The 23034-nt window shown below is 41.7% G+C and overlaps 3 protein-coding genes and 1 long non-coding RNA gene across 20 annotated transcripts in view; 1 reads left to right on the top strand and 3 right to left on the bottom strand.

Moving 5' to 3' along the window:
* Window positions 1-6101, bottom strand: part of LOC107272638 (sex determination protein fruitless) — a 42744-nt gene extending 36643 nt beyond the window's left edge. For 9 of the 10 annotated variants that reach the window (XM_015750063.2, XM_025090103.1, XM_015750069.2 and 6 more), the window contains exon 1: window positions 8-327. In XM_015750063.2, the coding sequence (XP_015605549.1) occupies window positions 8-119 (112 nt within the window). In that variant the 5' untranslated portion in view covers window positions 120-327. Of the gene's footprint in view, window positions 1-7; window positions 328-5705 lie in introns of those variants that run through there. The other variant, XM_015750003.2, reaches the window with a different exon arrangement.
* Window positions 6102-6757: 656 nt separating this feature from the next.
* On the bottom strand, window positions 6758-10664 carry LOC107272692. 4 transcript variants are annotated; one of them, XR_001539025.2, is made up of 6 exons: window positions 10255-10664; window positions 9737-10157; window positions 9386-9627; window positions 8929-9252; window positions 8636-8782; window positions 6758-8480 (listed from the first exon to the last, which is right to left on the bottom strand). It is a non-coding gene; the product is annotated as an uncharacterized LOC107272692 (long non-coding RNA). The 4 variants fall into 4 exon arrangements; XR_001539022.2 differs by having other exon boundaries at window positions 8929-9627; window positions 9737-9847; window positions 9920-10157; window positions 10255-10663; XR_001539021.2 differs by having other exon boundaries at window positions 8929-9627.
* A 1961-nt stretch (window positions 10665-12625) lies between these two features.
* Window positions 12626-23034, top strand: part of LOC107272851 (tudor domain-containing protein 1) — a 76584-nt gene continuing 66175 nt past the window's right edge. Inside the window, exons 1-5 of one of the 5 annotated variants that reach the window (XM_015750436.2) lie at window positions 12626-12881; window positions 13329-13595; window positions 13694-13776; window positions 14028-14231; window positions 14328-14408. In XM_015750436.2, coding sequence (XP_015605922.1) covers window positions 12767-12881; window positions 13329-13595; window positions 13694-13776; window positions 14028-14231; window positions 14328-14408 — 750 coding nt within the window. In that variant the 5' untranslated portion in view covers window positions 12626-12766. Of the gene's footprint in view, window positions 12882-13328; window positions 13596-13693; window positions 13777-14027; window positions 14232-14327; window positions 14409-23034 lie in introns of those variants that run through there. The other 4 variants (XM_025090052.1, XM_025090058.1, XM_015750445.2 and 1 more) reach the window with 4 other exon arrangements.
* Window positions 14471-23034, bottom strand: part of LOC107272862 — a 23311-nt gene continuing 14747 nt past the window's right edge. The window contains exons 2-3 of the mRNA XM_015750457.2: window positions 15700-17276; window positions 14471-15616 (exon numbers count right to left, since the gene is read on the bottom strand). Of these exons, the coding sequence (XP_015605943.1) occupies window positions 15275-15616; window positions 15700-17276 (1919 nt within the window). The 3' untranslated portion in view covers window positions 14471-15274. The remainder of the gene's footprint in view (window positions 15617-15699; window positions 17277-23034) is intronic.

Genomic DNA, 23034 nt, shown 5'->3' with positions numbered 1-23034 from the left:
TACTCACCTTTCGCAAACTTTTTGCCATTACAACGCCACCCGACCCTTAACGTCCACTGCCATACCAATCTGCCAATGCCTACGGCCTTATTTTTAAAATACTTTTGACCTTCGTGCATCTGCCGGAGCGACCGGCGCGAAGGGCGCCTTAATTCAAATCTCCAAACGCGCACATTACGTTCACGATACGACGTTTCTTTTCTTTCTTTTTTTTCTTTTACACACTTTTCTGCATTTTAATCGCGTTATATATCTTCGTAAAATTTCATGCGTTTCCTCGTATATCCAGCTAGCAGCTTTCATCTTGTTTTATCTTCTTTAGGCCAGAAAGTCTAATCTAACGGCACGTTCTTACCAACAGGACACACGACCGACTCGTGATCTCACGACACTGTCTAACGTCTCGGTACGAGATATAAATTTGCATTATTGACAAAATCTACAATCACTCTCTCCCGGAAACCGAATTCAGCCAAGTCTCGATTATTTCAACTGATTAAACGAAAATTATCCCTTATATCTTCCTTGTATCTTCAAATGTTGTCGCTTTCCCTGACAAATTCCTCTCATGTTTTATATGTATAATCGCCTTATTCCGTCGAATAAATAATAAAATATTCATTATGTATCTACCGGGATGTAATTAAATGCAGTAAATTGGATGGGTTATCCAATTTGCCAGTGGTTACCGTTTTTTTCTCTCTCTCCATTTTCATTTCGCGAATCTCCGACGCCCTCTTACACGTTGTACAAGACCAACGTATACATGTAATACACCATTTATCGTCCAAGCTTAAAAACACTACGAAAAATAGCGTACATTATCGCTTTTCGATCTCACGATCAGTCCAAATGAAAATGTCCAAACAGTATTGTCTGTCAGCAGGATACTCCATACGTTCACAGAGTCTCAAGCAGACAACAGCATATCACTTGTACGCCATCTGTATGCGTGAACCTCACTCATGACAAAAAGACATCCTAAAGGCGTTATTCAAACTTCGCAAATCGTTTCTTAATAGTTTTAATAGATATCCCGTAATATTGAAAACGATATAGATTCAGTTCATAATTTTAAAGACTTCTTCAAGATATTTTATCCAAAACTGTAACTATTATGGTAGTGAAATAATCATTCGATCCTTTTAAGTCACCCCTCCCTTTTAAGTCCCCCTACTCGCGATCCATCAATACAATTAATCTAGAGACGTAAAATGTAAAATATTATAAAAATGCTGTTATTTCTCACATTCCACTATTTAGAGCATCTGCAATAAATGCGCTGACAGCGATAAAATCAAAGTAATTAGCAGCACGCTTTCAATATGAAAAAAATAATATTAATACCGACGCATGTCAATCTAAGTAATGATCTAAATTATCGGCAGCAATTTTTCTCAATACATTGCCTATCATTTTGCGCGGTCGGTAAATATCGACTTCTTTGGTTATTCTCCCGCTAGAGTGATTGTCCCTTCGAGCATATTTTACGGGCGACTTCTTTTCAATACGAGTCTTCTCTTCATCTACTGCATGACAGAAGCAGAAGATACAAGTTTATTAATCCCTCATAGAGAAAATATGAGCACGGAAAAATATTGGCTTCTATTCCATACCAAATTACGAATTCACGAAACGTCATAATAATTCACGCTAGTACGAGATCTTCGTTAATAACTTCACGCGTAGACTATGAAAACCAATACGAGAGAGTGAACATTGAAAACTGTGATATTTTTCAAGCGCCAAACTACGATAATAAATAAAAGACAAAACTCTTTTTGCTTTTTTATAAGAAAAACTCACCATAGACTATATGTAGATATTATATGAATTTTAATATGTGTATGTGGCTATCGGTACGTGTGGTGCTCGAATACGATTTACAACTAACTGCAGAACAAAGAACGCGGAACCAAATTTCTCTCGACATCCCTTTTTTTGCTCTCGCTTTCCAATCCAACCGAAATAGTGTACACTTTACCATGACAGCAATTTTCTCTTTCTCCATTTTATTCTTTCACTCTCTCTCTCTCTTTTTCCCTGCTTCACATGTATGCGCTCTAAACTTGTTCCCGGATTTTGTTACCGATCGATATATTTATTTTTAATCTATCTCCATTGTAGGTCCAACGGACGTTCTATCGAAAGGAATCACTTGCCTTGCTTGAACGCATTCTTCCTTGTTTATCCTACTACCAAAAATTATTCCAATTAAACTATGGAATAGTATGACGTACTTCGGCTCATTATAATTATGATTAACGATAATTCATGTAGATCGGCTGCTTTCTGGTATTAATTTTCATTCCAGTATGATACACATAGTCAACCTTGATAACGACTCGCTGTACATTTTGTGCGTACGAATATTTCTGACGAAATACAGTTTGGATTTTCATCGGTTGTCTCTCTTTCTCTTAATTTCTGATCTTGTCCCTGTTCCACCCATTATCTGTTCGCCTCTTTCATCTAAATACAAAACATGCGCACGCCTACTGCATCTCTCAGTCTCTTTCTCTCTCATTGTACAGCACAGCAGCTCGATTAAATAGACCTTTCACGTCGATTCAGTCTGATCGAATACACGTACAGGGTGGTCACTGTATAGATATATTGATGACGCTCTGGATGGGTATTCATCAGAAATAATCAAGGTGCGGAAACGAGACTGACACGGGACATCAGGTAAACTCGCGGGATTTTGTGGTCCGGCGATGAGACGGCACGTGACGGCCCTTTGCAATACTCGCACGGCTTTCCCATTGCGAACTTCTTAACGCGACTGGGGAATATCAACAGCCATCTTAAACCATCAATCACAGAAATCATAAATTACATATAACCGATGTGTTATCTTTATCGAATCGGATTGCATGCATGTTTTGTGTAAGTTCTACATTCAGCGAAATAGCACTTTAGTAAAAAAAATACATTATCGAAATAATAATATGAAATTCGTGTAAAACTTTAACATAGGCATCTTACACCTCAAAAAATTGCACGTAACTCACATCAGAATTTATTATTCGAGATTCCATTTTGGAGGTTATGATGTACTCCCAAGTCCTCTTAACCGAATTTTCATTCATGGCTTACACAGAAGGAAATGCTTCGCTTAGCAGTGACGAGTGTGAATTGGTGAAATGTGTGCGAAGCACGTCAGGGTAAAGCAAGTTTGCCGTGACATACGGCCGCTTCAACGGTACGATTGCATTTTGTGCATTCTCCATTGAAAAAAATAATATTCCGCAGACGCGAAACTTTATGACTGAAATTGTATCATTCGCAAATATTACTGTTCTAATGACATCGTCATAATTTCTGTATCTGATCATTTCAACGGTTCGTCTGGAACTTTGAACACAGACAGTTCCAGTCATGCACACGCACGAACACGGGCACGTCTATCTATTTTCACAATAGCGAATTTGCAAGACTTGCGAATTTTAAAAACATGAATTTTATTAGGTGGTAGGTCGAGACAAGAGACCGCAATGAAAACATAATATATCCGGCAACAGAACCGGCTACGATTAATTAACTGGGGATTACTGGCATCGCGTAGACACTGTCGCCCTCTAGGTTAGCTACGCTTAACTCTCAGCTCGTTTGAAAAGGCTTTTCGGTTTTGCCACTTAAAAGACGACGACTGCCACTTGGGAAAAGATCACATTAGCGATGCTAATGTGTATTATATAAAATTACAATAATAAGGTAAATAAAAGGGACATGGGACTATAAGGTATATCGATATTCGATACGGACAATTAAGGACGTATTCCTGGGAGACGAAAGGAGACGAGCAGGTACGTACCTACCTACTCTTGCTTCGGCGCCTTTGACTCGGCGCCAGGACAGTAAACCTATAGCCGATGGGTATACCCGATACTTTTGCAAGCACTCGCGAAATGTCTAAACTAGTAACTAGACAATTTTTCTCAAACCGAACTTGACTATAGGACCGTAGGAACTGATCCGTATCATGAAGGTCTATCGAAGTAGCATCGTGGATCGATAAGCGATTGTTATATTTCTGTATTACACTATACATTGGTAAAGCCCCGCCTTGTAGAGGGATAATCTTATGAATAATCAATGGAACAGATTATTCCACTTTTCATATTATATAATATGAATACCGATCCCAACCTCTATACTGATCTTCGTCAAGTCGAATCTTCCTGAGGTCGATCTTCCGTGTAGCTTGATACGCGCGTGTTATATAAATACATTGTAATCATATTTGTTTGACAAATTTTTCTTTACATAAAAAAAAGACAACAAAAGGAAGAATTCTGGAGGATACATGGTGCGTAGGCTTTGTTATCGCGATTTGAATTTTCAGGTGTCCGGCATTGCTAGACAACGTCAAACGTCTTACGAATGTCAGTCGGTAAAAAAGGAGAAAAATACTTTTCATTTTTACGTTTTTTTCTCTCTCCTTTCTTTTTGACAATTCGTCTTTCTCTCTCTTTCTCTCTCATGCATTGACTCTTTTAAAAAGTCTGTTTTTCTCGGAATCACTTTTTAGTGCACACTCATGTGAAGAATATATATATATAGATCACATATAAATTATATATTTTCATATATATAATTTTTATATATTGTTTTATAGATCTATTCGATACAGACGCGCCGACTGAAGTTGGTTAATCATAGGAAACAAATGGACAGACTAACTTTAGGTGGTGCGTTTGTCTTGAATAACCGTGTACAAAAGTGGGTCTATATGAAATCCATATAAACTGTGACATATATCTGATACATGTAGGATATGCCGAATATTATATATATTCGTACCATGCACACGTTTATTTAAATAAATATTTTTGTTTGTCGATATACATAAGTCGTGTTTATTTAATTTATATATGACTCAAATACAGTCATATAGGCCCATTTTATATACGATTTATATAATAGATGTGTAATGGTCATATATTATTTTCATACAGAGCACCATACAACAATATCCCTAATACAATATTAAACTATTGGTATGGAACTAAACACTTCTATATGGAGGTAAACTATCTCGAGGAACTTCCGGCCTCCATATAATTCGCGCAACAGGAGAAATGGACGCGCTTTGTAGGTTCGATCTTCAAACGATGGAGTTACTCGCGGAAAATAGGTGGAAACGTCGTTATTACGTGGCTGAGCTGCTAGGAGCACTTGGATCGGGTACAAAGCGTTGAGTTCGACGTAATACAATCAGGGCAAGCAAAGGGTTGGGTACGAAGAATTCTCCTCTCACGGGAGCACCAGAGCAATAGAGAGAGAAAGAAGCGTATATATTCAGAGAGTCGTGACGTAGGAACCGAGGGAGGTTGAGGCGGAAGAAAAAAATAAATGAAAAAAAAAACCGAAATAAATAAAGGTGGAAAAAGCATGACAAAAAGATGAGGAAACATAATCTTTTAGAAAGAAGAAAAACTAACGTAACTGACGAACTGTTCGTACGAATAAATCCCCAAAAAAATGCAACCTTGAGAGGTTACACCAAAATAAAGTCTATCGGTATAGGCATGGAATTCAAAATTGAGTTCGCAACGGCAAGATTATTAAAAACGAGAAAAACAAATATATAGCGCTTTTCCGACTCTTCGGTCCGAAGACAAAATACGTATTCCGCTTCTGAAACGCGAAGCACAGCATGCATCCACGCACGCACGCATGCACGCACTACGCGCTGTTACCTGGTTTACTAAAATTCATGAACGTGAAATTCTGCCGACCCCGAAGGCGGCGCCTGGGGACTTTATTCTTCCTGATGATCTCTTCTCATTGATGAATCTTCAGTTGGCGGAATCTCCGTAGATCCTTCTCTCTTCTTTACTTCTCACCTTCTTCTTTCCTTTCTACGTAAATCTCAGCCCCAAGTACCAACGGATCAGCTGACTCTCCTGACGTAGCACCACTCGACCTACTTAAACCGGTATTTTTAAAAGTCCCTCCCTTTTCCTCGTCACACCAGTCTGTCCTTCCAAGTCCCAAGGAGGATCAGGGGTCTCCCTAAAGAAGAGAGTCCCAGACCCTTGCAGACGGCAAACGTCTCACACGGCAAACGCGCACTGTTCAGTTTCCACGATCGAAAATGCAAGCGAATTTCTATTATTGCAGAATGATCAGGAATCAATAAAAGATCCAACAGGAGTGACCAGATCTCTGCCGATTCCAATAAGCTAGAGCACACGATCCCGAGAGGACGCCGCACGAAGCGCACGAAGTTGTTCGCGGAACGCGACTGAGGGGTGGCACAGAGGGTGGCAAGGATGCAGGACGACGTGTACGCTGCACGGGCCCATCCCCCCTAATGAATGCACCAGGCATGTGCGAGGGATTTTATGTTCACCACCTCCACCGCCTCGACGATCGGCGTCGACCCACCCCCGTACCGCTAACTCCACGTCGCCACGGAGGCAACATCACCCTCTGGCCGCCCTCGCGCACCAGCTCGTCGAGTACCTCTGAGCTCCCCGCCAAGCTAACCACCCTGCGGCCATCTTCCGATCTAGGGGGCGGTTGCCACTCGACGACTCCGCGCTACCAACTTCCCACGTAGCTCAACCTACGCTTCTCCTTCTTGCGCGCCTGCTGGTTCCTCCGACGCGAATCACCAGGACAACCGCTACTTGGATACGACTTGGTTCCTGCATTTTCATAACCTACAGCCAGGTACTGCACTTCTTGCTGCGTTCTAGCCTGCTTTCTTCTTAGAAGTCTTTAATACGGCTTCTAATATATCAAGCACAATTCAGAGTTTTATGTATTTCCACACCTTATCGTATTTACATATTTCTAGCAATTTGTCATTCCTGCTTTGGGGAATTTGCAATTTTAGGATGCAATGTAATTTCATTGTTACGAGGATGGGCCATACCCAGGGAATAACTTTTCACTGTATAATTCGTCAATAAGCTTCTTCTTCTCACTCAGGGAAGATGGTAATTTTTTACCTAGATATTTTTATCTTAGATAGATAAATTAGATAGATGATCCGAGATGAAGTGGGTATGGTACCATGAGATGGTACACGGGGGCTGTATATACGTATAACTTGGCTGTACGATATTTAGATGAAATCTTTCGTTTCGCCAGTAAGTCAAGCCTTGATAAACTTTCTGAGCTTTTTCAAGCTGCAAGTACCACCCGTCAACTGCAGATTTATCCGGGTGAACCGTGAGGTCCGCGAATCTGTATACTACGTAGGCACTACGACGAGCTTCCGGGTAAATTAAGCTGCGCGCTTTTTATTTAATTCTTGAGTACCTGCCGGTAATCGTTATGAGCGGTTTTTTTTTTGGCTTGGTTACTGCTACCTTTTTGTTTTTAAGTTATACACCACGGCGAATCTGATGTCTCACGTTACCCCGAAGCAGGGGTTATACTGGGCAAGGTTACACCCTCGGGTCTGCACTGCAAATCTAAGACTCGAACAGACTCGAGCAGATGTCCATCGATCATGTTGGAACGAGAAAAACATAAATACGAGGAAAATTATGAAATTTCATTTTGACAAATGACAGTATCGAGTATGCGAGAGCTGCAATCGCAAGTGAAAAAAAAAATTACGTGGTTATATGTATCTTTGCTCCGTATAAAAGATACTGAGCAAAACGTTAAATCGATCGGGTTGAAATTCACAGAAATAACAAGTCTCGGTCGTAGATGTAAGAATAACGTTTGCAGGTATTGGGCATTTCTGGTTTTAAAACAGCGCATGCGCAAATATTAAAAGTTAATAACCATATTAGAAATTCTGACGGAATTGCTCAGCCAATAGGGTATTGGAATTACAGGGAAAATCAAGTGTCGTTTGTATATGAGATAGTAACATCTGCAAGTGTCCAGCACTTCTGCCTGCGGTTCGGCGCATGCTCAAAATTAATATATTTTTATTCATGTAATAGTGCCTCAAGGCGACTCTGTTCACCTTAATATTTCAATACAGTTTTTACATATTTTCATTGCAGAGTCGACTGTACAATATATCTATAGCTGAGCTGTATTTGACAGAGTATTGAAAAAAAAGAGCGACCGTTAATGAATTCGAAAAGGGATGGTAAACAGGGGCTGATTGCCAGTCTCGTTCACAGTAGCCAGCTTTATTGCCAAACCGCGGTGAATATCGGCGTGACGTAGGTGAGTAAAATGCAAGGTAGAGTATGGCGACAAATGTTTACGCGAGAACAACCGGGCGTCCAACGTTACAGCGAACGTCATTTATAGTGAAGCGGCAAAAGAGTGTCTGACAAAGAGACGTCCTACACTTTCAGTACGAGTGTGCAGTTCGAACTCGTAAGGTTGCAGGCGCCGGCGGTCGAATTGAGAAAGAAAATAAATCGGTAGTTCACATGGAAACGCGAGAGAATATTGGCTATTTTTCCTTGCTTGCTGAGGCGATCTGCTGTGTATTTAGTCCTAGTTATGGACGACCACGGCGACGACGATTCTTGCATCGAAGGTTGCTTCTGCATAGAAAAATATAAATACGTAAAGCTTCTATGCAGTAAATATATTTATAATAATATATTAAACACGTCTAATCGATATCATAGCCAGTTACGTGAAACGAACCCACCTTTAAAGTAACCACTGAAAATAAAGTAAGAAAAAAGATATTCACTTGTTAATTTCCTCTTCATCTCCTCCATAATCCCTTTAGCAGATAGCTACCACATTATCACAGAGTTCGAGCAGCTTCTCATCCTGAGGAAACTTTAGCGGAAATGCGTTGGAGCTCTTTACACGTGTAACACGTTCAAGATTGAAACTGAAAAGTAATGATCTGTTTTTAAAACCATTGGTTAAAATTAATGAGCGTAGCTCAGTCCGACTTCAGTAGTGCAGAAGCGCACACCCTTTAAACTTATCCTATGGAAACTGTGTCGACTTTACATACGTAGATGCAGAACTTACGTATATAGGTTATATGCACTCTTTGATAGGAAGTGCGCAGGCCTCGTCGTATTTTCAATGTAAATCAGGTGCTTAAGGGCGGAAAATGTCGTTCAAGCAAGAGCGTTATCAAGGCTTCGAGCGCGACAGGTACCTTCCAGCCTTGCTATAACTGGACCAGGAGTGCTAGTATGGTAGGGTAGTAATGATAGGTCGGTGGTAGGAAGCAGCTTGAAAATGGGGCTTAAGGGGAATCGGATGTATTGGATGAAGGAAGGGCAAGCCAGCAGGGAGGCTGGATGGTAGGTAGTGTATACACGTGGACTCGAGCAAGATGGAGGATCTCTGAAAAAGTAACATTATCAATGAGAATAAGGCGAGGGTGGCTCGAAAAGGTTGGCAATGCCAAGTCAATGAGGTTGAAGGTACAAGTGATACTAAACGAGTTGAAATATCCGTTATTAGCCATTAAGCAAACCTAAACAGTCCAATGCTTATTTATTCTCCCTGATGGTTCAATGTTATCAGCCTCTATTTTCTTCCCTTGTACAATCAAGATGTCTCGAATGATTTTCTCATTTCCTCATTTTCTCTTCTTCTTCAGTTTTTTGCCTTTTTCCCATTCTACGGCTTGATCCTCGGTACTCGTGCAGCTGTCGTAAGTACAGTTTTGTATTCTTTCCACGAATAAAGAAGACTCTGCGTATATTTATAAAGTCACTGAAAAATACGTAAACACCGTGTAAGAACGACGCATAGGGGTGGATCGGTTGAGAAAAGGTAGGAAAAAAAAGTATAGACGAGGTGAAACGTCTGTCCGTTAACAAACCTTCCAGTTGGCTTAGCTGGGGGAGAACTTTGTCGACCGCGAGGTTGACGTCGAACGCAAGCATCTAGGGGAACTAGGGGATGACGTTGGCTCCAGCTGATCACTTTATTCCTTGGGAAGTAACCGATGCTCCTGGTAGTGCTACCATATAAAGAGGAACTGAATTCACGAAAACAAACTTACGGACTATCCGAAAACGGTACTCTTGGCCGGTATCCAAAATTTTCTCTCTCCCTCGATTTCACCAATTTTCCGTAGTAGCCTGTGGCGTCTCGTGAAGGACAGCAGAAAATCAAGTCCAATTTATAATTTGCATTGGCGTAAAACCATAAGCGAGTGGGTCGAATAGATTGTTTTTCGAATCCCGCGAATCCACTGAAAATCCTTTGCCTTGTGCATTTTAGGTTAGGTAGTCTCTGATCTGCAAAAGGTAAAAGAAATATAAAAAATTCGTTTCCATATTTGTTATTCGGTTCACTCAGCATCGTTGGACGTTCCTACATAAATAATAAACGTACAAATAGGCGGGCATCGATGTAACCTGTAATTCTATCCCGTAGTGTTACACTGAATTCTTTTGTATGAAACAATTAACGAGAAGCTTCATACTTTATAACGATTTTGCGTAATCTGTCAATCCCGGAGAACATCTTCCCACGATAATCTTGACGTTATAACTGACACCAAGATTTGAGAAGATATTTTCCACTCCTCTGCCTCTTCCTCTTGAACACGAAAGAGCACCTCCTGTTACAGGAAATTTTCCCAGAAAGTTACCGACACTTTCCACCCTGTCGCGCACATTAATGTAGGTCAACGGAATTGAATTTAGAAGCAAGTCGAGTCTAGCGCCAGTTTCATACTACAACGGCGCCGAGAAAATCTCTCTCGCCAATACGAAATATGCTTCCGTCTTTGAATCTTCTCATTTCTATAAATTATACATATATACTTTCCAGAGTGTGCGAATATAACATGGAAAATGATGCGGCTGCCAAGTATCCTCTTGCTAAATGTTTCCTTCTGTACCTCCTATGTCTTATGTACCAGTTTCAACACTCCACAGCCTTACCTATCTGTCTCTACTTAGATACCCCGACTACTTTCCGCCTTAGAGACACGTGTTCAAGTATCGTCCATCGTGAAACCTTCTTCTCTTCATTTCTTAATGGGCCATGTTCACTTCTATAGCTCCAAAGTAAACGCGAGTTTTTCATACAATTAGCAGTATCATTTGGGTACAGGCCTGGTCATATGGTATATGCATCTGAATGCACGTTACTAATTGCCCACGTTCTGTCGCTTCATGCACGCCCTTTTCCCAGGGACAGAAAGAATTCCGATGACGTGCAACGACTAGTAGCCCGGGCAACGAGTTACGAGCGAGTGATAGAGTCGAGCGCCGACAATTTTTATAGGTAAATCGATGTTGCACTCGTCTAGAGAGAGTAAGAGAGACGCAAAGGGCGGTTGAGATGTAGAGAGAGGGGGTAGATCCGGGCTTTGCGCTCTGCACCCGACCTTGAATGCCGGCCAGCCTAGACCTTGCTTCACTCTGTTGCCTAGCGCAACTACAGTCTTTCTTAGCTGTCTACCTATACATACATATATGCGTCTATCTTGTGTTTCTGTTTTTCTTCCTCTCTCTCTCTCTCTCTCTCTCTTTCGCCTTCTCGCACATATTCTTTGCAACGTCTCTACTCTTCTAGTCGCTGCTCTTCAACTGACTCCATGGGTGCTCTCTTTCTCTCTTTGCTTTCACGCCGACCTTCTCCAACGTAGAACCGCGATTATAACGGACCCTTCTAACCGCACCTAGACCCAGATAAGCCTGCATAACTTGCTGCGCCAACTTTTTCCATTTTTACCAAATCGCTTCCGCCACTGCACGCTTCGACAACGTGGCGGACCTCTGTTGTGAAACTTCGGAAACACTCCGCGGCGCGAACCTTGTCGATGAATCTGACTTTCAAAATGAGACAGATGAAACGAGAAGGTACCTGAAATCAAAGTGTATAATCTGTGATATCTTCATTTTATTTGTACTCTTTATAGATTTATGTCTCTCTCTTTCTTTTCCTCTTTCTCTCTTTGTCTCTAGGTTTGCGTCTCGCACGGTTTCTCGGTGTTATCGAATTTCCTGCGAAGCGTCCGTACACTCGGGCACGCCACAATTCCAAGTTGCCATGGAGTAATCTCGTTATAAATTAGTTAGCAGAGCTGTACGCTACTTTCATGGATGACACGATGAATACCTGTAGATTCGTCTACGCGACCATCTTGACGGATTACGGAAATTCTAGGATACTTTTCTTTTTTTTTTAATGCTTTATGCCCGGCAAAATATGCAGATGGAATGTTGAAGTTGGAGATCGACCACTGGGTGATCTAATTATAATACATTACAAAATTATTAAACTTCGTATGAATCTTTCATCTCTCCAGGAGTCGAGTGTTCTGTAAATTACTGTAGAATCAAGAATGAATGAGCCCTGATATGGACTCGATTTACCGTAGGGTACGAACTTTGAACATACTGTTGGGGAATGTTCCAGGAACGGTAGTAACTGTTTGCGGCAGAACTGACAACTTTCAAATTAGACTTCATTTTAGCATCTAGATGTACGTTCATATATACGGTATGCGTGAATTGTACTTAATGGAATCTCTGGAAATACTATGATTAGCATGTTAAAAATATTTTAATAAAACAATATGAAATTTGAAAATAATTTTTTACGAATTAAGAAAAATAATAATACTTCCGAAACAAATTTTTCAAAAGGGAAATACAAAAATAATGTTCTATAATCTTAATTTATTGAAATAATCTTATTTTAATTATTTAGTTTTTATTGAATTCGTGAATTTGAAACGAGTGGTGCGCTGCTCTCGTGATACGCTACTGGTCGGCCATCTGAACTGCTAATCTAGAAGGCTGTGGCATTTTCACGTGTAGTATCAGTGTATAGCGCGAATTACAGCTAGTTTAGTATTGAATCATTGTTTAAGATTTTTCATATAAGTTTAATGAAAATGAAACGATTTAACAAGCAAGAGGTGCATAAGCACAAGCTAATCTTTCCAACAGCAAAACGACGAAACATTTCATGTGTTCAGTGCAAGCATCCCTTCTTCGTACGAGGTAATTCCTTTGTCTATATTAACTATGCACATTTTGTAATACGTATTTCAATCGTGCATTATTAAGAAAATATAGCACAAATATTCATATCTGTTGTATATTATTACTGCCATCTAATGTATTTTATATATTTAACAAAAATTATTCAATTATATATTCTTATTCAAATAATAACTTCGAATTCGAACAATGGTGTAACTTGATCCGTTTGAGCATATCCTATTTTTCCTTTGCGTCGAACTTTATACCTATAATTCTTAAACTATTTTCAACATTTATATTTATATTTAAGGTATAAAGTAAGGTTAGATAACTGGTATTTTTTAGAAGAATTTACTTTATTTTTCTATATTTACTATAGTATATGAGGTATGTTCAATGGCATAGTTTTTAATGTATTTAGAATGTGTTAATTAATGCAATGAATATATTGTTTGCATGTTATAGATTTTTGCCAACTTCAGGGATCTTTAGTTCCTTTACTTTTGAGTTGTGGGCATCCTATATGCGAGAAATGCTCTGAGTTGAATGTTAATAAAATTTGTCCACTCTGCAAAATTGTTGAAGAAAAAGAAACCAAATCAAATCTACAATTAAATGCATATGTAATGGGTTTAATAGGATTTGGTCATGGTTGTTCAAGTAATGACGATGATCCTGATATTACTTTCCAACATCCAGTAGGTTCTCGGCACAGACAGACCCAAGATCAAGGTAAGTTACAAAATGATAGCTTAATTCGGTAGAACTAATGAAAAACAATTTTGCTAAGAATATTTTCTTTACATTAATTTTATATTAAATTTAATAAGGTCATTGCTGTGAATGTGGAATGCAAGCAGCATGTCGATGTCAAGACTGCAGTGTGCTTTATTGTGAGCTATGTTACACAAAGGTATATGACATGTTATTAAGCTTGTCCAAAATTCATATTTGTAGTATTTGCATGAACATTTAGACATATTAGCCTGTGTTCAGAAATTGCTTTTAGTACTAATAGCATGCTTTAAAAATTTTTCTTAGTGACTTTTAACTAAAAGTGATTCTGTTAATGACTTTAAGAGCGAGTCCTGAATACAGGCTATTGAATTCAGATGTCCAGCTTCGCGAGATGTTATTTTTATTTTTTTTTCATTTACTTTTTAGATTCATGGAAGGGCTTTACAAAATCATCACAAAATTATACTTCCACAAACTACCAAACTGAATTTCACAAGCATAACAATTTTTTGTTCAGATCATTCCTCTGAATATCTTGAATATTACTGCACTGAGTGCAATAAATCCATATGCCCACATTGTGCAGTGAACTCTCATAATGGACATAAAATCATTAAGCAGGAAGATAAGGTTTGTTTTTATTATTTCTTTTTACTGATAATAAGAGTCCAATTAATGAAATTATATCTTTTTCAAGCATTCAATTCTGTGTTTGTGTGTTACCAGAATGCTGAATTATTAGCAGAATTCACAAAGGCCCAGGATAAGGTTGCAGAAACAATGCAGCGCGTTCACCAGGTTCAAAAGGTAAGAAAAAAATTGTTAGCATCTTATACGTTATAAAAGATATAAAAGGTACCCATCACTGATGGCGTCTAGAATTAGACGGATCGCTTGGTACTCAAAAAATCAAACTTCTATAAACTTCAGCTTTTCATATACAAAATGAATAAATAACTTTATTCAGCAATTTTACAAAATAACTATAAAGTATTAGGTACATGTATAAAAGGAAATTTAATTTGTGCAATTATCACTCTTAAATCTTTAAAATACCATTCTGAATGCGTGTAAAGTTCGGGTGTATCTCATATGTTCGTTCATCTATAGTCGTAAGGAACTAAATGCTTTCAAGAAATCAACAGTTGTAATTCGGTATGTCTTAGGATAATGGATTTGTTTTTCACGGTAAGTACTAAATATCTGCAAGGGAATGTAAAACTATCGTCCCATCCTTATAGTGAATTGTTTAGGTACCAAATAGCGCTGAAAAGGATGGGCTAGTCGGCAACACAGAGACTCTTATAAATAATAATGAAATACGAATATGACTAGAAGGAGAGAAGAATACTCATGGATATGATAAACCATACTGTACCCGCGCGTAATATACCTTACAAATCTGTCATCCATGCTCTTCCGTAGTCCTGTATAATCCTGCGAGTGCCAGGGAAGAGCGAAGGATAAAAAATACAGGAACCCGATTAGCCGATGTTACCCGCTCCAAATATCGACACTAAAAATACTCGTAAAAACACAAAATCACCAAGAGCGAACTCGATAACACCGATGCCCCTGACAAATCGCGATGGCAAAAATAATCGCACGAGGTATATCTCCTGCAAGAACCCGATACACTTGCAGGACAATAATCCTCAGTATAATCTGTCGTGCTATTCCGTATCGTTAGGAGCTTCCAATTTATTTATCGATTTTTGATTTTCCTTCTCCTCCTGATGCTTCTTCAGTTTCTTTTCTTTCAATTTCGCCTCCATCTCCTTGAACTTTAGTTCTAGATATCTGTCGACTTCTGGTCCAGAAAAGTCCTCAGGAAATTTCGGCATTATAGGTAAAATGTACTTGTAGAGCCGTTCATTGAGAACATACAGTTGAGTGGTTGATTCGCATTTAACGTTAAACCACCAGTCGCACGTCAGAGCCACCTGGCTGAAAATTGTTCCATTGGGACACAAAAAGGATGATTTTCCACCGTTGAGGTCGCAATAGTGCCAGACCTAGAAAGAAAAATATTAAGAATTAAATAAGCACTGAATAGTATGTTAGTTCAATAGTGTCTGGTATATACAGATATACTGACTTGGCAACCTGTGGCAGGATCTCCAAAGAATCCTTTGTAACGTTGTTCTTTGCAATCGAAGTCAGTCTTCGGGATCTTGGAGAATGCTGGATAGTCCACGTTAGGTTTCCCCCGGGTGGCGCCGTACTTCAAGGAAGTCGGTGGAATGTTCTGAGTGTGGGACGAGACCCCATCAGGAATGGGGTAGTTGTGCGCTGGCATTTCGGTAGTGAGAGGCAGGGTCAGTCTCTCGTCCTCCAGTATATCATCTTTTAAATCTTCTGTAATTTTATAGGTGTTTTCCGTGGAATCTTCCACGTGCTCAGGTCCCATCGTCACATCGTAATACTCTTTGTTATCATCGTCAACGTTTTGAACCACCGTGCTATAATACTCTACAACCTTGTTCAAACTGCCAGGCTTGTAGGACTGTGCTGCTGGTACCTTTGATTTCACATTGGTAACATAAGACGATGCTGGTTTGTATCTAACAGGTTCTTCAGGTACATCAATAGGGACTGGCGTAGCTTCATACTTCATTTCCGTTATTACTTTGGGCCTGGTATATTGTGACTTGTAATACTGATACATTGGTACTTTTTGTAGGACCCTTGGCGGACCTTCAGTCGGGATTCTTGGACCTTCTACTTTTTTGGCACTGGTCAATATAGCAAGAATCTCTACAAGAGTCTTAAGACTGTTATCGATGTTATCCTTACTAAGGGTTTCCGGAAGTCGATTAGTCAACTGCAGGCTCTTGGTTATCTGTTCGAGATTGACAACAGGGTTCCTCGGTAAGTTGTATGATGACGTCATCGGTGGTCTGGTCAACATGGGTCCCTGATTTTTATAAGGCTGCTGAATCCTTCCCACCGGAGGATTATTGTACCGTCCAGGCTCAAAGTCATCGATAGGATAATTGAAGTCACGATTAGGATGCACAGGTACTCTGACTCGCGGTCTATTCACTATATCCGCCAGGTAATCGCGATGCTGGTTTCCGCCGACTGCTTTAAACGGTGATTTTCTCGACAGGTAATCACGCTCGTACAATGGATTATATGGTCTTAAGGGTCTAACCGCTGTGTAGTACTGATCTTCTACACTGGAAGCGGGCGTAGTCACCCGCGCGTAGACGGGTCTTTGCTTCCGATACGGCAGATATGGAATATTGTAATCCTCATAATTGGATTTGGTATTGTATCTAACAGGTGTAAAGTAATCATTATCCCCGCCAATGTCTTTGGGGTCGTATTGAACTGACGGTATGAATCTCTCTTCTGTGTTCTGTGAGCTTGTCTGGTAACCATTGATCTTCTTGGTGGTATCCACTGCTGGTCTTGCTGATGCGAATTGAGGTCTTTTCAAGAATATATCAGCTGGCTGAGTCCCTCCGTAGTTCGACGGTGTGGACGCTTGGGAATTTACATAATTATTTGTCACGTAATACGTCATGTAGGGTATCAGTCGCCGATAACGTTCCTTGAAATTCTCCAGGTTCATCTCGGACAGATCCGCATCTTCCTCATTCTCCGAATTGGCAACAGTGGCGTTAGCTTCCGAAGAGGACACCCGCTGAACACTTAACGTCCATATCACTGAAATTAAAAAAAAAAAATAAATAATTCAAGCAAACGCGTGGATATTAGCTTTCAAGTATCTCTGGGTAATATATTGGGTGGGTGGTGAAACAAGTATGCAGCATTAAAATTGAAGTTTCTTGTGAAAAGGCAATGAGCTGTCGACGTTCCGTCCTCCGAGAACGTACAGTGAAGTTCGAGGGTTTCGGAAATTGGTGTGAAAAAAAAAATAAAAATAAAAGGGAAAAGACGAAAAAGCTCGGGCATAAAAATATACGATGCAACAGTAGCGGTGGGTGGTTTGGATAAAGCGGTGAGGAGTAAAGACAAAAATAAAACGTATATGAATTGCATGATGCATCTTTGCAGTTGGCTGGTTGCAGCCATTGGTGGGTGGGGGGATAGCATCGTGGCGTTCGTGTCCAATGAAATATCCGGTTGGCCGTTCTCGCGAGAAGCCACGCTGCCCAGGGCCGTTATAGTTTTACGGTTACAGGTCCGGCACTCTTGCCGGGAAAATTAAATTAGAAGGATAATATTCGGGGGCCGCCTAGCGCTCAGGTAGCAGCTAAACCGGCAAGCCGGCTAGCCCAGTCACCCAGCCAGTCAGCCGGCAGCTAGGAACCAGCTAACTCGACAGTGCAGTCCTGACAGAATAATGCGGGGGATATACATGGAGAAGTACGAGCAGTATGAAATAAAGGTGCGACCACTTTTAGAGGGTATTCGCGCCGGCATGTTTGAGTGGCGCGACCACTAAAAACATCCCTCAACCAGGATCACCATCGGGTTCTCGGACCCTCTCTCTATTTTCCACTTTTCCTGCTCCTCCTCTTCCTCCCTCCGGTTCCTCTTCTCTCATCAGCGTCACGCGTCCCCCGCGTCCCTCCTGTCCGTCAGACCCGTCACATCGTCACCGCGAATGCGTGTACCAGCCGGAAGCGAATGAAGTCCGCCCCTCGTTGGGGCGGGGGAGGGTGCCACTTCCCCTCACCTGCCTCACTACACTCGTCATGAATTTTTATAAACCGATTATTTAGCGCGTTGTAACAAAGTGCTCCGACTCCGGCGGCCTCGGATAACCCGCTCTTCGCGCCGCACATCAAAGGGACTTCGTAACGGTACCAGCCATGCTAGGAAATCCAATTCGATTCTGCATGAAATGAGTCTAGAAACTCGCGGCCCGCCCGCTTTATTAATCCTTTCAGTGGGGAACGTGATTGAAAAATCCGCAAAAACGTACGCTGGCGATACCGGCTCGTGCCGATGTGTGGGAAACGTGTGACTCAAATTTCGCGAGAAAAATTGACGACGGCCGCCTTTCGCGTCGCTCCTTTCCCCGCGTGCTCGAGCGAGGCGGCTGCTCGATTTTTCTCGTGTAATTTTCTTCATTTATTTTTTACTTTTTCCCATTATGGGTTCCTTTTTTTTTTTTTTTTTTAATATCACTCTTATATGGGTATATTTGTTTAACGTCGTTCTTCCCAGATTAATGTGAAACATCCTCCACTGCGAATGGACTCTAGGCTCTCGTCCTTCGAGGCCCCTCGAAAATGCAGCTACTGAATTACAATCTCCATCAAATATTCCGGGCAGACTGAATTGGCAAATTTTCATCCTGCATCTGACGTTTTGTTCCTCTCCATTCACCTGTACTCCCGTGCCGCGTCTGTCTCTACGTAAACCCATCTGCCCGGAGCCGCTCGTTGATGCTGTGAAGCAGCTGATGATGGAACGAGGGACAGTTTTCATCAAAAGTCTGACACCTTATTACATTCTTAAAAGAAAAAGCAATTACGGCGTTTTTGGGGAATGACGATCGACTCGCTGAACTTTAATGAAAATTTACGTATTGGCCGTATTTCACCTCGATTATACGTAATATTTAGAGATTTAACTTTTCACCTGATCATATATTCGCGACTGATTAGTCAGTACGGTTCAGTACATGCTATGGGCTGGTCGTTAAAATTATTCCCGAATGGCAAATATTATTCGTACTCATAGAATATACATATATGTATATAGGATCCATATCACTCGGGGCTCCTCTGCACAACCGTCATTTCAGTTACACGATTGAAACGGAACATTCGTAAAATCCAATCCGTATCATTTAATATCTTAAAACACGCCGGGAATGCTTTTAGATTGCGGCGCGCACGAATCGCCTACATCCCAGTGGATGTCGCATTAAATTGATCAATACATTTAGAATTGTTGGAGGCAGTGGCGTCCGGGTTTCACAGCCGATGCACATGCACACGTGCCACGTGGGCTTCGAGCCCTCCGCTTGTCTTGAGAACAGTCAGGCACCTGCTGGATGATGGCGCAGGAATCAATTTCCGGTGCTGAATCGTCAAAGATACTTTTTCGTTCCAGTATCCATTATCTTTTTTAGCGCACCCTCCTTGTTAAATCGAGTGACAAAAAAAAAAAGAGAGAAAAGAAATAGAGGAGCAAGAAGCGACGACGATTCATCGGAATATTCGATGAATTGTTTTATTATTATTTTTTCGTTTTTTTTCTTTCCTCTTCTTTTCTTTCCGTCCCAACGGAGCGCCGCAACTAATCAAACTCTTTTCGCGAACGGTGACGTCATTGGGGAGTGGATCGTAATTATACAATTAAAAGTTCCAGCCGTGAGGCTCGTCCGCACGTGGCGCCGTCTCTCGCTGTATACGGCGCGTCTCTAATTGTATGGATGCTAAGAGTTCAATTACGTTTGGCGCACTTGTAGCTCCGCTGCCTGGCGATTCTGAGCAGGTACAATTATCAGTTGTAATTACAGGAGCGTCAGTGTCCGGCCGGCAGTGCACACGCCGCTGTAAGACGGTTTTTCCTCGTCGACGTGGAAATGAATTTTTCGGTTGAGATTTTTCACCAAGTTATTAAGACTAAGGCGGGCCCAGGTTCATTCCTACGGCTGATGCTTCCTCGTTTTGACGCTTTCGTTGGATATATTTAACGTTTCGATTCCACCGAGATCAGACGCGGCTGCGACCCATTTTCCCCTGAAGCGACGATACTGTAGGTTTATACAAAGTCAAAGGTGGAAACGGAAGCCCTTCTCCTGTCCCTATTCCGATAATAGGTCAGGAAGTTGGCTCCAGGCCAAACGGAAATCTATAAAGCTAATTTACCCTTCGGCGCGGCTGCAGTGAGAGAGGAGACGTGAATTTCACAACCCGCGAACCACTCCCCTTCGCACACGCCTACTGAATTCAGGATTCCCAAGCGGTTTTCCTACTTGCGGATTACCCAACACCCTTTCTTGCAATCGTGACTTGAACGTTTGACAAGCAGACGCGACGCAATCGCGCCAGAGCCGACCCCGTCCCTGTATCGTCGCTACGCCCTGAATTCGGAATTCTTAATGCACAATGCACGTTTGTTACGTCACGCCGTTGTAAAACGTGACTCGCGCCAACCGCTCGAAGGACAGTTTATCGGCTATCGTCATTTTTCATAACGACTCCACTCAGCACCAGCATAAACGTCACATCGATCATTCAGACTCACGGATAAGATAAATAGGAATTTAAAAATTGTCTAATTAATCAGGTACCAATGCATCCCTGGGGAGCTTCGAATATTTGACAAAGATTAAATGTCCATGAATTTATTAGGAATTGGAAACACCGGCGAGTGACGTCACTTTTCAAGCTGTTCAATAATTCGAGGAAACGACCTTACGTATCGGTAGCCCTGATAGTTGGCTCTTATCGTACCATTGCTTTGGTCCCCCTGAAACGAATCCACGTGATGCCGTGAGCATGGGTTACAGCAGTAGTAACGGGGCTGATGGCTGCAGCGTTGCGGTTAGCATGGCAAGGAACTCTCACGCGACCACCCTTTAACCTATAGATACTTTGGCAAGTACGCGAACCCTGCGCCGCAGTAGCCAGCACTAACGTCATTACGCTATTGACAAGTATCGAGCAAATATCCCAGTAGCGATCAATGGGCTTCCTTGCTATCTCGATTGCGCCAGGAACTCGCGTGCTTGTAATTACGTTTGTTAGGTACGAAGCATGCCGGACCAGTGGACTCTGAAATTCACGTGTCATCCTCTAGGGGAATCGGGCGGAGTCGGAGGAGTCAGTAACAAAGGGACGACAGGTCAGACAAGGGATTGGAAAAAAAAAATTGGAAAGGAAGCTGCGGGGGAAAAATGTTTCCGTATGATGAAACTCGTGATTTTTTTTCTTCTCCTCCACCCCTGACCCCGGGCTCGCTCTTTTTTTTTTTTGCACGTTACCGACCATAAGCGAGAGACGAAAACGAGTGAGATCGAAGGGGGAAATTTGGAGGGGAGGATACAAAGTATCAATCGAACTAGGAACAGGAAGTTTAAACTGCTTTAACGTACCTACCGAAGTGCCTTTCACCGTCCGCAGCATCCCTGGACCACTCGCCAACTTCTATCTACCCTCGGAGTTACCTTCGCGTAGTTATAGCTAGCTACGTGTATACATTTCGAAGCAGCGCCTAACAGGCAAGGAAAGTGACGCGTTCGACAGAAATCCGTTAACGGTTTCACCAACCCGCATTCTGCTTGGGATTTATTTGGTTTTCCCTGTTGAAAATGAACTAATACCCGGCAGGCCAAATAGTCACGTCTAGCCTGGTACAACGTATCCATAGGTTACGGAACCAACCACCCTTCGAGCATGGAATATTCATCGACCTGGGAGATTTACACGTGCGATCGGCCGATTGAATTTCCTCGATTGTTACGGTGCGTCACTTCCGATTCAACCTAGAATGGAAGGCCAGAACGCGGATCGCCTATTTTATCGTTATGTCCGGATTTTTCTCTCTCCGTGTATTTTTTTTAAATAAATTAATCTGTACATTCAGATTTTTAATATTGCCTGACGCGTCGGTGCCAACCGGGTAATGACAGGTCGCGCCATCTCGTAATCGCGGCCACATTCTCAGTCTTCGACCCGAACACATGGTAGATATACTCGATCGCTTTCTCTCTGAATTCCCAAGTGAATTCGTGCCCGACCTTCGTAGCACTGATCCTGATCTTCCGGACGATAATGGCAGAGCCGCGCGATTTACGAAAGTTTCTTTTACGCCGAGATTCTTCCTGGTGGAGGCGTTAACCCCAAGAGTGAATGCACGTGCTAAGAGGAAACAGGGACTTGGGGGGAGAGGGGAGTCTTTCTATTCCGGGACGCAGGTAAACAGTCGATCGCTCAGAATTAGAATTGGCTATCTGGCACTTTCTAGTTCAGCTCCACCTCGCTCGTCTACAAGGCGCGCAGGTCCTCGTTGTTTCCCTTGTCCCGTTGCGCGTTTCCCATCTGTCAAGTGGCTGCGTCGAGTGCGTTAATAATTCACGTCGTCATTAAATCGGTTTACCCGTCGCATTGCCAACCGCTGTGCTAGACAATTGCACGGAGTCGCGTTGGTACGATTGCCATAGGGATCCTTGATCTCATTTTTAAATATAGCCGTGCCACGGTCGAGAACTTTTTTTATCCACATCCTATACTTATTTTGAGTATCGGAGCACCCTTGCCTCTTACCTGTTGGCACTTTGCCTACTTCTCCTTGTCACTCCTCCTCAGCCTTTCCTCTCGGTAGCGTCGATTTTCCTCGAGCCTCTTTAACTTTCTAAACTAGCGCTCGAGTGGCATCCCGTACCGGTGTCAATGAACGATTCTTTTGAAATAAATTCGCCTTCGAGATTGTCGACTTACTTTCTACGAAAGATTTTTTAACTCGATCTTGAGTGAGGTATTTAACGGGGTTGGAGGGA

Source organism: Cephus cinctus, unplaced genomic scaffold (assembly GCF_000341935.2).
Source record: "Cephus cinctus unplaced genomic scaffold, Ccin1 Ccin1_scaffold0087, whole genome shotgun sequence".
Lineage (NCBI taxonomy): Eukaryota > Metazoa > Arthropoda > Insecta > Hymenoptera > Cephidae > Cephus > Cephus cinctus.
Note: the sequence above shows the minus strand (reverse complement) of the source record. Positions and strands in the feature narration are given on the sequence as shown.